Source organism: Oncorhynchus keta, chromosome 28, assembly GCF_023373465.1.
Source record: "Oncorhynchus keta strain PuntledgeMale-10-30-2019 chromosome 28, Oket_V2, whole genome shotgun sequence".
In the NCBI taxonomy this organism is placed as follows: Eukaryota; Metazoa; Chordata; class Actinopteri; order Salmoniformes; family Salmonidae; genus Oncorhynchus; species Oncorhynchus keta.
The window spans coordinates 60090475-60107572 of record NC_068448.1 but is presented as its reverse complement, the minus strand read 5'-3'; the positions used below and the strand labels follow the sequence as shown (position 1 = coordinate 60107572).

Sequence of the window (17098 nt, the reverse complement as noted above, 5' to 3'; positions counted from 1 at the left end):
CAGACATGATAGTATCCCAGATATTACAGACATGATAGTATCCCAGATATTACAGACATGATAGCATCCCAAATATTACAGACATGATAATATCCCAGATATTACAGACATGATAGTATCCCAGATATTACAGACATGATAGCATCCCAGATATTACAGACATGATAGTATCCCAGACATTACAGACATGATAGCATCCCAGACATTACAGACACGATAGTATCCCAGACATTACAGACATGATAGTATCCCAGACATTACAGACATGATAGTATCCCAGATATTACAGACATTACAGATGTGATAGTATCCCAGATATTACAGACATTACAGATGTGATAGTATCCCAGATATTACAGACATTAAAGACATGATAATATCCCAGACATTACAGACATGATAGTATCCCAGACATTACAGACATGATAGTATCCCAGATATTACAGACATGATAGTATCCCAGACATTACAGACATGATAGTATCCCAGACATTACAGACATGATAGTATCCCAGATATTACAGATATTACAGATGTGATAGTATCCCAGATATTACAGACATTACAGATGTGATAGTATCCCAGATATTACAGACATTAAAGACATGATAATATCCCAGACATTACAGACATGATAGTATCCCAGACATTACAGACATGATAGTATCCCAGACATTACAGACATTACAGATGTGATAGTATCCCAGATATTACAGACATTACAGATGTGATAGTATCCCAGATATTACAGACATTAAAGACATGATAATATCCCAGACATTACAGACATGATAGTATCCCAGACATTACAGACATGATAGTATCCCAGATATTACAGACATGATAGTATCCCAGATATTACAGACATGATAGTATCCCAGATATTACAGACATGATAGTATCCCAGATATTACAGACATGATAGTATCCCAGATATTACAGACATGATAGTATCCCAGACATTACAGACATGATAGTATCCCAGACATTACAGACATGATAGTATCCCAGATATTACAGACATGATAGTATCCCAGACATTACAGACATGATAGTATCCCAGACATTACAGACATGATAGTATCCCAGACATTACAGACATGATATTATCCCAGATATTACAGACATTACAGACGTGATAGTATCCCAGACATGACAGACGTGATAGTATCCCAGACATTACAGACATGATAGTATCCCAGACATGACAGACATTACAGACATGATAATATCCCAGAAATTACAGACATGATAGTATCCCAGACATTACAGACACTACAGACTTGATAATATCCCAGACATGACAGACATTACAGACATGATAGTATCCCAGATATTACAGACATTACAGATGTGATAGTATCCCAGACATTACAGACATGATAGTATCCCAGATAGTACAGATATAATAATATCCCAGATATTACAGACATTACAGACATGATAGTATCCCAGACATTACAGACATGATAATATCCCAGACATTACAGACATGATAGTATCCCAGATATTACAGACATGATAATATCCCAGACATTACAGACATGATAGTATCCCAGACATTACAGACATGATAGTATCCCAGACATGACAGACATTACAGACATGATTATATCCCAGACATTACAGACATGATAATATCCCAGACATTACAGACATGATTAAATCCCAGACATGACAGACATGATAGTATCCCAGACATTACAGACATGATAATATCCCAGACATTACAGACATGATTAAATCCCAGACATGACAGACATGATTATATCCCAGACATTACAGACATGATAATATCCCAGACATTACAGACATGATAATATCACAGACATTACAGATATAATAATATCCCAGACATGACAGACATTACAGACATGATAGTATCCCAGACATGACAGACATTACAGACATGATAGTATCCCAGACATTACAGACATTACAGACATGATAATATCCCAGACATGACAGACATTACAGACATGATAGTATCCCAGACATGACAGACATTACAGACATGATAGTATCCCAGACATTACAGACATTACAGACATGATAATATCCCAGACATTACAGACATGATAGTATCCCAGACATGACAGACATTACAGACATGATTATATCTCAGACATTACAGACATGATAGTATCCCAGACATTACAGATATAATAATATCCCAGACAATACAGACATTACAGACATGATAGTATCCCAGACATGACAGACATTACAGACATGATAGTATCCCAGACATTACAGACATTACAGACATGATAGTATCTCAGACATGACAGACAGTACAGACATGATAGTATCCCAGACATGACAGACATCCTAGACAGTAACACAGACATTGTCACATTCAATATCACAGACAACACAGACCATACATACAATAGTGTCACAGACATTACAGACAATAGTGTCACAGACATTAAAAGACAATATCACGGTCTTCACAGACCAAATATATGCATCTAAACGTACAAATGTAAAAAATAAAAAATGATGTTGCTATTGACTCTCAGTACCCACATTAATCATTCGTTTTTATATGTGTGTGTAATGTCTAAAAAATGGTTGGATTTTTTTGTTAGATAATATTCTGACTGTAATGGGGTATTATATCAGGAGCTTACGGAAATATACTGCTCTCTGATGATTATTTACATCACATTTTGGGATTAGTTGAATTCTGCCTCTATCCTCTTCTGCTTCCCCCCTCCCCTCCTCCCTTCCTCTACCCATCCCCACTTCCTCTCCCCCTCTCTCTCCCTGGAGGTAAAGAGAGCACACACAGAGAGATTTTCTTGGAATATTTTCCTGGGTTTTCTGGGGGGTTGAGGGAAGCTGTGAAAGCATCTCATTCATGTCTGTGGAATGCCTGCAGAGAGAGACACACCTGTAGGAGCAAGCTCCCCGAGCTGCAGCACAGCCTCAGATTACTCTCTCTGCCACACACAAACACACACACACACACACACATTCACACTCGCGTGGGCACAAATACACACACACACGTGCACGCACACGCTCAAGAATGAATACAGTCTCACCATTCTTGCCCTTGCATGTCCATTAGCACCTTCTGCTGAGTCCCCAATCCCCCTCCATGACCCCAGCTAGCCTGTGTGTGTGTGTGTGTGTGTGTGTGTGTGTGTGTGTGTGTGTGTGTGTGTGTGTGTGTGTGTGTGTGTGTGTGTGTGTGTGTGTGTGTGTGTGTGTGTGTGTGTGTGTGTGTGTGTGTGTGTGTGTGTGTGTGTGTGAGTGTCGCTGCTATGGCAACAAATTCTGAAACTGTCGGTCTGCATCTGTCCTGCAGGGTCTTCCTGGTCCTCAAGGTCCCATCGGACCGCCTGGTGAAAAAGTAAGTTGAAGCGCTGCTCTTCACTCCTCTGTCAACAGAATTGACCTGAAAGGGCCGTGGGTCATACAGGGTCACACAAAGTCTAAAAGTGTGTGATCTGTTGGATGTAAACGTTGTGTGCCTATTTACCATAGTCCTGCACTGAAGGGTTTTCAATGCACTGAATGTAAGCCCCCCCCCACACAAAACGTCAAAGATTGCACCTAGTAGCTGATCTGTCACAGATCCAAATTATTTTCAGATGCGTGTTGTGTTTCTCAGAGGTGAACTGACTATGTCCCGGAGGTCGTTAAAGTGTTGTTTTGATCTTTGACCCATGCTGTGTTTTTCTCTCCTTCTGTCTCTGTTTACAGGGACCTCAGGGCAGGTCGGGGTTGGCTGGTTTGCCCGGGTCAGATGGACCTCCTGTACGTGCTATTCTGTCATTCTGTTTACACCTCTCGCTGAGTCTCACACTCCTTCCCTCCTGTCAGACTATTCGCTCATCCATTGCCCTCAGACAAGCCACAAGTACCTGTGACAGGCAACACACCGTTGAGAAGCAGTATAACACGTCGAGATTTATATTGTGATGGTGGAATAAAATGTTGACTGCCATCGTTTGCTTTAACATAGCAGCCCACAAGTACCACTACATATCCGTATACAGTAGAGGAAGACATACATACCACACACTGTAGTATATACAGTAGGATTAGCTTGCCCCAGGGACTTTGTACATTTACATTGACATTTGAGTTATTCGGCAGATGCTCTTATCCAGAGCGACTTACACTTAGTCATTAAAGGGAGATTTATGATGACCGCGATAATTCGTTTTCTAGCAAACTAGATTGGTTGAACGATCTCATGTGCTGTCACACAAAATGAGGAAGTGAAGCAAAATGTAGCGTGCCCCAAACATCTCTCCCTTCCACGACAACTACCATCCGTTAAGCCACAACACTGACCAATTATCCTGTCTGTTGCTCTCTCCCAACTTCATGTGATATATTATATTCTATTGACTTGAACATTAGAGAGGGCTGCAGCTTCCACATAAATACATAAAAACATGGAATAAATGGAGAATAACACCAGGTTATACACCGGGCTCGCCCCTCACACACAAAAAAAGTCCCTGAGTTAATATAAGGCAAGTCAGAATGCATTTTGTTTTACGGCCTGTACTAGTATCTCCCTCTCCCTCAGTGGTCTGTAAGCCTGGCTCTATCTGCTGCAGTGTGTATCAGGGAGAGGCTGGGAAGCTGAGAGGGAGGCAGCCTGAAGCCGACCGATTTATAGCCTCCTGGACTCCGACGTTTTTAATTAGTGCCAGGTGTGCAAGTAAAAAGGTCTGACTGGTGTAAAGTAAGCAGTCAGTCAGTCAGACAGTAAGACTGAGCCTAGACCTAATTTCTGTTAAAGCTTCCGTCACTCATCAGTTTCCACAACCGCCACGACCAGACACACTGCTGCTGTCGTACACTAACACTGAGGCCTTCTAGAACTTTCTGATGCACCGAGCTATTCCATAGATTCAAACTATAACTTTTTGTTGATGTGTGTGTTGCATAAAATCAAACTCTGGTGTTCATTGCTTGAATGAGAGCTACCAACTTAGAGGGCGCATAGTACTGTATCTAAGTCATTTGTGTTCGTTCTTCTCTTACAGGGTCATCCTGGTAAAGAGGGCCCACCTGGTGAGAAGGGAGCTTTAGTAAGTACAATTAACATTGACATTTTAGTAGCATATGGTTGATTGACTGATTGATCGGTCGTTCGGTTAGCTGATTGATTGATATGTTCTTTTTTGAATATGAAACAAAAAGAAGAGTCGTTGAAATAGTTTATGCCATGTCTCGGTGTTGAGAGACTAATGGATAAATTGTTCTCTCTGTCTTTGTCCTCCTCCAGGGCCAGTCAGGTCCCCAGGGTCCTATTGGTTATCCTGGTCCTCGTGGTGTCAAGGTACGGTGGTGGAGCTCACCAAGGTGACGTTCAGAAACTTCCTCATGGTGGTACAGTTTGTGTTGGGTTGATAACTGTGGTCTGTTTCCTGTCTGTCTACTAGGGTGCCGATGGTGTTCGTGGACTGAAGGGTGGAAAGGGAGAGAAGGTAAAGCTTCTCCTAATCATTATTTGATGCTTCATATCGTGCTGCCATTGTGTGTAATTGTTTTTTTTAACCTTTATTTAACTAGGCAAGTACAAATTCATATTTTCGATGACAGCATAGGAACAGTGGGTTAACTGCCTTGTTCAGGGGCAGAACAACAGATTTTTACCTTGTCAGCTCAGGGATTCGATCTTGCCCCTTTGCTGATACTAGTCCAATGCTCTAACCACTAGGCTACCTGCCGCCCCAAAGAAGTCCATGTTGTGATAACTAGGACTTTCCATCCGTCCAATGAGTTAAACTCAACGTTCTGTCACAATGTTCAGACACAAAGTCCTTATGCGGTCCAAAATATCCACACTACCCCAACCTATATTATACTAATTCAAGACCAAGAGCATGACACAGATCTAATATTAATGTTGTTTTTACATCAGTAACACCATGGATGTTATTACTGAATCATTTATGTTTAAGTTTTATGTTAATTTATGTTAAAGTTAGGGTTTAATGTAATCCCAAAACCTTGAGGAAGGAAGGTATTGTTTGTTCTGAATAGAAAATGAATGCCCCCCCATCCAAGAGGTGAGGGATTGTCGCGAAACGTGCATGGTTTCACAGCTCTGGGTGCAGGGTAGACACACACACACACACACACACACACACACACACACACACACACACACACACACACACACACACACACACACACACACACACACACACACACACACACACACACACACACACACACACACACACACACACACACACTGCATTATGTATTAGGATGAGAAAAGACACCGACAAGTGACAGACTGCACACAGGGTCTCAGGGAGCTACAGAGAAAAATAGACAGTGAGAGACAAAGAACACAGAGTGAAAGATGAGAGAGACGGAGAAAGCTTTTCTTATTCTCTTGTTAACTATTTCATGGCTGCCATGAATTGATACAATAAGAATTTGATCCAGGGCGAAACTTTTACAGCGTGTGCAGGGAGTTAACAAGTGTACATTGTACAGCAGCCAGACATTGCCTGAAGTAGCCTACACTATACTTCAACAACACGTATTTTGCAGCATCATATATTCGCCACTTACATATGTGAGTGATAGATATTTCTACTGTGTGTTTGCTCGTCCACAATGTTTTTGTAATGCATTAGCTCCCTATAGGACCATTATAATAAAAGAGAAGTGTTCCTTGCGCTCCAAAAACCCTGACCCTGTAGTATGCCTACTTACTTGATTGTGTTCTTCGTATTTCTTATTTTTGTCTTTGTTCCACCTTGTTATTCTTTTGTATTACATTGTTATTGATGACTACATTGTTGGGGTTAGAGCTATGCTTGTGCATTTGACATTAAAACCTGAATCTGAAACTTGAAACAATGCACATGCAGTAAGATTCTCCTCTTTGGCCACCAGATGGCAGTAGTCTGCTCTGCATACAGAGAGGCTGCACATGTGAAGCAGATGAGGTTCTCTATTGTATAGCCTATGGAAAGATACAGGCCGTATCCATTTAGATCGGCTATTTTCAATTAAAACAACAAGTATTTAAAAATAAATATGTGTCCACAGATAGTCTACCATTGAAATAATTTGAATTGAATAATGCAGGTACAAGCTCAAGGCATACTGAATCCCACTGATCTCTTACACACGGTGAAAAACAACAGCAACATTCAGTTTCCTACAAATCAACTTAGCCCAAGTAACCCTGTTCATATTTGTCTCTCTTATTTTAGGGTGAGGACGGTTTCCCTGGGTTCAAGGGAGACATGGGTCTGAAAGGAGACAGGGTGAGTTGACGACTCATGTGCGTAGATACTGATTCACCCATAATTGTATGTGTGTGGTACACTATACACCATAGACCACAGTGATGGTACAATACCTTACCTGGTGTCTGTTGGGTTTGTTCAGGGTGAGCTCGGTGTGCTTGGGCCCCGCGGGGAGGACGGACCTGAGGGCCCCAAGGGTCGAGCAGGGCCCAACGGAGAGTCTGGCCCCATGGGTGCTGCTGGAGAGAAGGTAACATCTTCATTCACACCTTCTCTTTGTCTTGTAAGGTCAAGCTGTTGTTAACAGCATATCCCTCTTTAGACTGTAAGGTGAATCTGTTGTTAGTAGCATATCCCTGAAGCCTGTGGAAATACTTGAATTCATTTTGAGCTAGTACAACTGTGTACCAATACATTGTGCTCATTCAGCGAGACTTTTCTGTTGTCTTCAGGGAAAACTGGGTGTTCCAGGATTACCCGGCTACCCAGGAAGACAAGGTCCAAAGGTACGTAAACAATCACCACGGTGATGCCTGTGAGGACTTCTCTGTGTGGGGACAACTTAAATGAACAACATCCACCCGTATCCGGCACATGACCCACCACACGGTTAGGAAGGAGTAACCTGATGTTAAGCAGACATGGCTGTTTACTAAACAACATCCAGGGACATTTTTACCAGAGTTGGCTCATTGACAGATCTGTCTTTCAATAGGTAGTGATGATCCAAGATGGAGGTACTGTAGATACTGCTTTCACACAGGATTCATATTAGAAACAGACACTAAGAAGCCATGTTGTGTCCTCAGAGACCTAGAAGATGGGCAATGTCCCTCTTGTAACCCTGAGTCTTCCAGTTATGTACAATAGGGAATTACATGTCCTTCTTCTAATTCCTTACCCATCACATCCAGCAATCTGCTGTTCAGTAATCCACCGTAATATGGATTAAAAGATTACTAACATTATGCTGGAAGATTATGTGGCTTTCTGTGAGATGGTATCTAATAGACTGTAGGGCTAATTTATGCCTGAGAGCTGCCAAAAGTAGTATTTTTATAAAGTGAACTGTTGAAGCGATGCCATGGGCGTCTGAAAGCACGGCCACTGAGTTTAGAGATCTGGCAGTTATATGGTGAGAGGTTGGTAGTCCGTCAAACTCTGAACGTTTGGCCCCTTTCTATTTCCATTGCATTATGTTGAGCTTCAGATCGCATCACGACTCTGTGAAACGGGGCCTAGAAAACAGTGTAGCGGCAGCTTTGAAATGGGAGAGTAAGCCATTGTGTTGACGTCATGTTTGAATACTTTTACGAATACCAGGACTGAAGTACAAGGGTAAGATGATGTGGAATCCCACATACACAACAAATGCCATGATTAGAAACCAGACTGTCTTCACGTTAAGTGATTGTCTGGTTTTTTAACTTGTTGCCTACCCAAGTCATTGGTTTTCTTTTGTTATTGTTTGGTGTCTGTTCCATGTTCCCCCTCATCTGATCTGTTAAATTACATGTTTTCTCAAAGGATCTTTACAAAGCCATCATGATTTTTGAAGTCTTCGCAGACAAAGGAAGTGTGTGTGTGTGTGTGTGTGTCTTGTCACAGTGTCGTATAATATTTCCCGTTCTCCATATGCGGCGTGTTTTTAGTGTATAATTCTGAGAGTGATGAGCTTGTGATTGTTGAGCTGAGGAGTAGTCTCTCCTCTGTGTCGTCTGTTTCCCCAAGGCACGGTGCTGGGTACAGAGTCAGTGTCTGATGCAGCTCTCTGTCTCTCACAACATAATAGAGGTTGACAGTCAACAACAACAAGCGAAAGCAAAACCTTCTCAAACCATTACTTATTAACATGGATATCCTGATTCCTCTCCTTCCTGCCTTGTTGATCCGCAGGGTTCCAGCGGCTTCCCGGGCTTCCCAGGGGCCAACGGAGAGAAAGGAGCCAGGGTAAGATAAATAGTCCCGTCCCTGTTTCTGTATGGAACGCACACACACTGCATCATAACACAACACAAAGGACATTGATTCCCATTACAAAAGCATTTGTGTGATGAGTTTGCATGAAATACAACCCCCAAGAATCAATGTGGAAGAGAACAAAAAGATGCTGAAACTGTTGTTTGTTCTCAGTGATTCCCATTCCCTTCGCAGCCTTGAATAGAACGTTATGTTCACCTAGAGTTTTTTTTACACAGACCTGGAGAGTAACTTTGAAAACAACTTACTGAGGAAGTTTAGGAAGGATTGACCTTGAGTTGGTTTCTGTTGAAATAAATGTCTTCTTCTCTGTTCTTCAAAAGGGCGTGGCGGGCAAACCCGGTCCAAGGGGGCAAAGAGGTCCAACGGTATGTTCTCCTCCATTTTACCACGATAAGAACGAATCAATGATTGATTTAGTTCATGAATGAATACATTTGTATTTGTGTGTCTTAATTGTTGCCACACGTATGAGACTGCGGTACTGGACTGGACTGGACTGTGTAGTCTTACCTGATCTTGGATCAGTCTGTGTTCTGAGCTGTGTGTCTGTCATCTCCGGTCTCCTAGGGTCCACGAGGGGGTCGGGGTGCTAGAGGTCCTACAGGCAAGCCAGGCCCTAAGGTAACTACCCTCTCCATATTTTCTTATTTCACCTTTTATTTCACCTTAGCAGGGAGTCCCATTGAGACCAATATCCCTTTCCCAGCAAATACACACATTACAAATACCACATAATGTAAATACGTAAGATTACAAAACAACACACCCAAGAAAAACAATCACATTCCTCAGCAGAGGTCTCAAAGACATGTCCCACATGACAACTCATAGAAAGACCTTACACCATAGGGGTAATGACATTGGTCATCCACGTGTAGCTGTGTAACTGCTAATACCTCTATGCATGATGTGTGATCACTGTGTTGTCTTGTAGCAGTAGAACATCGGATGCTGATTTTCTGTCTGTTGTGTTTTTCAGGGCACGGCAGGCAATGATGGTCCACCTGGCCCGCCTGGCGAAAGAGTAAGTCCCATCAGCCACTGCTTCCGAGGGGGAGGGTTATGAGGCTGACCCATGGATAATGAAATGGGAAATGGCTTGGAGTAAGAAGCAGTTAACAACGACTGCCTGTCTGACATAGTGGTGGGGTTGGAGTAAAGAGTGGGAGCCCTGACCTGGACTGGTGGTGATTACCACAGGAGGAAAGGAAGCATTTATTGATTAATGATCGCTAGGTGGTCACTGTTGGAGGCAAGGGCCAATCTGGGTACCCTCTTTTTCGTGGTTTTGCTATAGTTGTTCCATATCTATATCCCTCTCTCTCTATTTATCTACATATCTGTCCCTCTCTCGCCACTCATGGCCAGCCACACAGCCACACCCAACCAGCCACACCCAACCACACCAAGACATGCCCAGCCACTCCCGACCACACCAAACCACACCAAGCCATGCCCAGCCACTCCCGACCACACCAAACCACACCAAGCCATGCCCACTCAGCCACATCAGGCAGCGTGTATCGTCTCTGAGGCTAACAGAACTTATGGTTGTCTGCCCCACTACAATGGGAGTGTCTCATTTCAGAGACTCAAAGACTGTCTTCACTCTTCCATTGTCTGATTACCGCTCTGTTTATTCCAGGGACCTCAAGGACCCCAGGGCCCCGTCGGGTTCTCAGGACCAAAGGGCCCCCCTGTAAGTATCCTCTCACCAGTACCATAGTCATATTTCTGAGGTAACCCTCTCCTGCAGTCAAGCTGCCTCATACGTGGAATGTTTTTTCGATTTTTAAAACTAATTACATAATTAATAAACATTTAAAAAAATTAAAGGTAGAAAGTCCAGTGTTTGTACAGTATGCCAAACAGGTTTGTTATATTTCAGTCTTCTGTGATGTATGTAAAGTGTAATATTGGGATGCACACTCAACATTTAATATATTTCAACTCTGACATGGTACATGTGTCTTGTTTTTTTTAAGCACATAACCATGTGTGTGAGGTGTATACTTTAGCTTCAAAGTAGATTTGTTTAAGACTACCAAGAATCACTCTGTATGACTCTGATTTAGCCCACTGCAGTAATTAAAGGAAAGCAATTTGGAATGCAATAGTGTGTGCTATGTATTTGGCTGTATCACTGATTGGGTGTAGTAATCATTACTGTTATTGAAGCAGAACCCTGTTTTTCAACATCCTATTGCCAGAAGACAAGTGTTCATTTCCTCCTATTGATTAGACTTTGATTTAATCTTTGCCGATAGTTCTGTTTCTTCTTTGAAGGCCATTACTTTGTAGAACGGCTAATGTTTTATTATAGTTTAAAAAGACTTCCACTCTGATATATTCCCATGTATTTGTCATTGAATAATAAAACAGGTTACTTTTGGTCATTAATGTAGTTGTCATTGATAGAGTCCACGTTCTTTGTGTCATTTCTAGGGACCACCTGGAAAGGATGGGCTGCCCGGCCACCCTGGTCAGCGAGGAGAGACGGTGAGTGTTCCTGACCACGCCCCTCGTTAGAGCTGTCACACACCTGGGCACACCGGGCCAGTCGCCTTGGACAGACAATTCCTGCCAGGTGTGGAAACATAGGACTGCCCCTGCTCTCTCGGGGTGGGAAACACTCCGACTAGTCTAATTTTTCACACCTGGACGGCTTTGTCTCCTCAAGTCTGCATGCTTTTATAGCACCAAGAAGCCCGGGTGTTGGACAGCTCACTCTTGTCTTAGACACACAGACAGGCCTTCTTCTCTGGTTTACCTGATATATATAGTGAGAGAGAGATTGAGAGAGTCTCTCTGTCTCTCTGTGTCTCTGCCTGTCTCTCTCTCCCCCTCTCTCTCTGTCTCTCTGTCTCTCTGTCTCTCTGCCTGTCTCTCTGTCTGTTTCTCTCTCTCTCTCTCTCTCTCTCTCTCTCTCTCTCTCTCTCTCTCTCTCTCTCTCTCTCTCTCTCTCTCCTCTCTCTTTCTCTCTCTCTGTCTCTGTCTCTGTCTCTCTCTTTCTCTCTGTACCTCTCCCTGACTCTCTCTGGGCCAGCGCCTTCAGTAGGATGTCTTTATGTAATGTTGAAGAGAGAGACAGACATATTGTATCTGATGGAGCGAAACACATCCTGAGCTCAGAGACTAGACTACCCCTGAGTCCCTGCCACACACTCAGACACAAGGCTGTCTAAATGCAGCCAGAGGGTCTAGTCTGTCTATCTTCCTAGGTCGTTGGGGGGAAATGGTAAATACCGCCAGACAGCCAGTCTATCTGATCACTCATCTGTGTTCCAGGCCTTAAATGGACTAAGTTACAGTTGAATAGACTGAATCTGTATTTTAACAAACATTAGATAATATCAGCATGGAACACAGGAAGGAATTACCCTAACATGATAAACCCAGCAGGAATAATGCATTAAGCCTCATCTCTCTACATATCCCACCATTTTTAGTGAGGTTATTCAGCAAGCTTTGCATTCATCCCCCCTCAATCCGATTATCCTCACAGGGCACTAAAAAATGCTAAAAGCTCCACGGAGCAGGGAGCATCCCCGATCGTTCAAGTTTTCTTCTCCATTTGTTCCCCCCCTAAGTGACACATCAGCTGGGGACTGCCCCCCTTCTGGCTCCTCTTGAAATGACATCGATAAGCATCTTCATTAAGATGTTTACACCACAGGCTGGGGGAGCGGCCAATAGCAGAATTGATCATAGTAATAAAATGTTCTAGGCCCTGGGCAGTGGGCACGGATCCATCCACACAGCATAGCAGAGTCTGACGAAGCGTTTATTGCATATAAAGATCTGTTATTCAGGCCAGGTTGTAAAAAAGCTGTCTGAATCTTTTTCAAACAGTACCCAATCATGAATCACTGTGCCACAAGATAATGAGTCCATGAGAAGTCATCAAACATTTGACTTTTGAATGAGCTACAAGCTAAAAGGTTTGGCACAAAAAAAGTATCCTAACAATAGCATACCACTGGCTAGACTACAGCACGTTTCCATTCCCACAACAAGTGTAGCTACTCCAATATACATTAAAAGTGACATGACTGGCTTCAGATATCTGTGATTCTTTGTTTGCATTTTTGTGTGGCGTAATCAATGTATCTCCCTTGAGTCCCTTCCTCCCTTTTATGTTTGATGTCTGTATGTTGTTTCATGTAGCTCTATGGTCATTGCATCTGCTTTTACAGTGTCCACTCAGTCAGTCTGTGATGTCTGGAGTTGGCATCACAGGCATGAATGCAACAACAGATGCATTCATGTAGAACTTGCTTCATTCGAGGGAAATCAATGAAGTTTTTCGCACCGTCTACCATCTGATCGGAATGAAAAAGACAGCTGATGGATTTCACACCTGACTCCATTACTGTGCTTGATGTCTGACCAATTAGCATCAAGTCCACTTCAGTTATTGAGATCATAGTTTAAGATCTATCTCCTTTTTGGAGACTCGGATGAAATCCTTACTGTGACAGGGAGTTGGTGATCTCATTGGTATTGTCCTGTATCTTGAGAATAATACTATCTTAGCCGGTTTCCTAGACACAGATTTAGCCTAGTTCTGGACTAATAAACATGCTCGATGGAGAATCTCTATTGAAATAGCTTTTTAGTCCAGGATTAGGTTTATTATGTGTCGCTGCTTCCTGGTGTCTGTGCTTTTCTTCTCTTCTGCCACCTAACCTTGTTATTGCAGCAATGATCCCTGGGTGAAAGGTCATCATCTTTGACCTTTGACCTTGTGGTCATGTGATACTTTATCTTGCCACTTGGTGGTGAGGTGGTAAGTAAGTGGAATACATCTCTATGATAAATATCTACTACTTCATGTAGCATTTATTTACATGGCCATCTAAAGTTATATCCTAAACATGAGAACATGGAAATAAACAAATGGAGCACAACATAAACTATATCATTGTATATTTCCATAATCCATGTGTTCTCATGTACCATGCACACAGTAATGAACCAGTCGAATGCAACCATAGAGTGCCTCTGTCGATTGGGATACTGACAACACTGACTCCACTATGTCCATCGACTCAAATCATGATTTGTGGAAGGATGACATCAATAGCAAGATTGGAGGACGTGATTACATTGATTGAGATCCAGTTGGTTTGGAAGACTTTTCAATGTGATTTACATGTTGTTTCGTGTCCACAGGGATTCCAAGGAAAGACAGGTCCACCCGGCCCAGGGGGTGTCGTTGGTCCTCAGGTAAGGAACTATCATGGAACTAAATGTACGAAGAACATTAGGAGATTCTATGGTTCAAACATCCTTAGACATTAAACATCTCATCTCATCCACTCCCAAATGTGATACAGTATCTTAGTAGTCTGTGACATAATTTAATTATCCAAGGATCTGTTATGGTTGAGTTTGTCTCTTGCAGAGTTTGCCTCATGCCTCTACCCATAAGCCCACAACATGTTTTTTTTCCTTCAATTCCTAAAAGGGTCCCACAGGAGAGACCGGTCCCATCGGTGAGAGAGGCCACCCTGGACCCCCGGGTCCACCCGGAGAGCAAGGTCTTCCCGGCTCTGCTGGCAAAGAGGGAGCCAAGGTAAGCGACCCTAAAGACCCACCTCACTGGAGTAAACTCATAACTCCACAGCCCAACAGTTGTTAACTCTAGTGCTCTGACCAGCACATATTTAACATGTTTTCCTGGACCCAGATTATGCCTAGCCCTGGACTAAAACATGCTCAATTAAGAATCTCCACTGAACACATTTTTTTGGTCCAGGATGTATATAGGAAAGTACTGTTTTATCAAGCACCTGGCGAAGTCAGCAGAGGGTTGTGGAGGGGTTGAATTCCCATGCATCCCAATGTGTCCACTAAGGATCTAAACAGGAGTCATATTGGGGGAGGGATGGGCTTATTCAAAAGAGAGTCTTAACTCCCAGGGTACATCCCAAATGGCACACTATTTTCCCTATGTACTGTGAACTACTTTTGATCAGGGCTTCAGAAAAGAGTAGTGCACTAGAAAGGGAATAGGAATGTACCCCAAGACAGTCAAAAGGCCACCCAGCCAGCCCCTCTGTCTCCTTCTTTCATTTAACCTCCTCCCCCGAAGGAGACAGTTTAATCAACTCCATCGGCTAACTCCAACCCTCCTGCCACTCAGACTCTATAGCTTCCCAGCACCACCAAGTCCGACGCATCAGTAATACTGCTGGCACACTCCAGAGGGAGGGAGGGCTTGGGAGGCAGAGGGCTTGGCAGAGGGGGTCAAATCCTCTTAAACCTTAGCGAGCCACCTCTCTCTCTCTCTCTCTCTCTCCTCTCTCTCTCTCTACCCCAGCTAGCAGATAAACCAACTTCAGCCCAACAATACAAAAACAGTCAAAAAACGAGACCACTGCCCATCACGCTACTACCCATTTATGGTCTGTCATGGGGATAGCAGAGGGGACTTATAATTGTAACCCGTGGACACAGCCCAGCAGCCTGATACGACTGCTGCTGCTGTTGGATGCGTTTGTTTTTGTTTATGTTTACTGTCCCTCAGCTTGTTGTCCTCTAGGGCTGCGTTATTATAGCTCTCGGCTGATTGTTTTGAATCAGTTGTGCATTTGAAGGGATGCAGAATGGGGCGACCATTATTCAGGAGACCTGAGCTTGTTGATGTGCATAGCGTAGTTCATTATCAGAACAAAAGGAAGGTGCTGTGCTAACTAATGCATCAGCTCAAAATACAGACTTAAAACAGTGTTTGAAGTACGGTAATGACGGCCATCCAGGGAAACTTCAGAATACAATGTTGAGTTTGAGCCTGACTCTTCTTTCGGCGGATAACATTAGCTATAGCATGGGAGTGAAATGAACAGGGTAGAAATGAGATGACAAAGAGGGAAGTTGAGGGTAGCCTATAACATGGTGTAGCTGGATACTTCTCACTCTGTCCTCTGCTGTGTGTCTGTAGGGAGACCCCGGTCCCCAAGGAGCCTCAGGTAAAGACGGTCCCGCTGGTCTACGAGGATTCCCAGGAGAGAGAGGTCTTCCCGGCGCGTCGGTGAGAAACACATCAGCTGCAACACGCCTCTATCCGTTACAGGTTCCCTCTGTATTCACTGACAGAGAATGACGGACCACGCCCCTCTCCGCCCACCACCCCTGACAAATGAACCAGCGCCTATACACTACAGGCGGACGTCACCCGGCCACCACTGCAGGGAAACTCAAAGAGACGTGTTGCAAATGAACAGATCCACATCCCCCTGAATAGGCCTCACACCAACCGAGCACTCAGTTTTAACCTCTGCTAAAGTAGCAGAGGAGAGATGAAGTTTACTTGAGCTCTGGGTCACTTTACAAAACCCCTGATTCAACCCAAAGGCGCCGATGCACCCAGCTACTGGGAGCGTTTTCTTCCGCAACCACATTTGGTGGGAGAGTTATTTGTTTTGTTGTATACATTATTTACTAAATGAATTACTAAAGCGGGAGCGTCAGCGATTAGGCTGAGGGAATGAAAGGCGGCATAGGGCCATTGTTCCAGGCTAAGTCAAGGTCAGTCTCAGCAGGCAAGCAGCTACCCCTGATTGTTTTCCAGTGGTGTAATTTACTCTCTCACAGCAACACCCCAAGACTCATTACTAATACCACCATGTGTGCTGCAGGGCTGTTAGGGAGCCAGTCACACACACACACACACACACACACACACACACACACACACACACACACACACACACACACACACACACACACACACACACACACACACACACACACACACACACACACACACACACACACACACACACACACACACACACACAGATACACACACACACACACACACACTGGAGTGTACACACACACACACACACACACACACA

The 17098-nt window shown here is 43.5% G+C and overlaps 1 protein-coding gene across 6 annotated transcripts in view; it reads left to right on the top strand.

Annotated features, from left to right (window-relative positions):
• The window catches only part of col11a1a (collagen, type XI, alpha 1a), a 96040-nt gene that overhangs the window by 55623 nt on the left and 23319 nt on the right, over positions 1-17098 (top strand). For all 6 annotated transcript variants that reach the window (XM_052483364.1, XM_052483362.1, XM_052483365.1 and 3 more), the window contains 17 exons: positions 3320-3364; positions 3718-3771; positions 5019-5063; positions 5261-5314; positions 5418-5462; positions 7215-7268; positions 7393-7500; positions 7703-7756; positions 9147-9200; positions 9554-9598; positions 9801-9854; positions 10213-10257; positions 10879-10932; positions 11679-11732; positions 14409-14462; positions 14704-14811; positions 16180-16269. In XM_052483364.1, the coding sequence (XP_052339324.1) occupies positions 3320-3364; positions 3718-3771; positions 5019-5063; positions 5261-5314; positions 5418-5462; positions 7215-7268; positions 7393-7500; positions 7703-7756; positions 9147-9200; positions 9554-9598; positions 9801-9854; positions 10213-10257; positions 10879-10932; positions 11679-11732; positions 14409-14462; positions 14704-14811; positions 16180-16269 (1017 nt within the window). The remainder of the gene's footprint in view (positions 1-3319; positions 3365-3717; positions 3772-5018; positions 5064-5260; positions 5315-5417; positions 5463-7214; positions 7269-7392; positions 7501-7702; positions 7757-9146; positions 9201-9553; positions 9599-9800; positions 9855-10212; positions 10258-10878; positions 10933-11678; positions 11733-14408; positions 14463-14703; positions 14812-16179; positions 16270-17098) is intronic.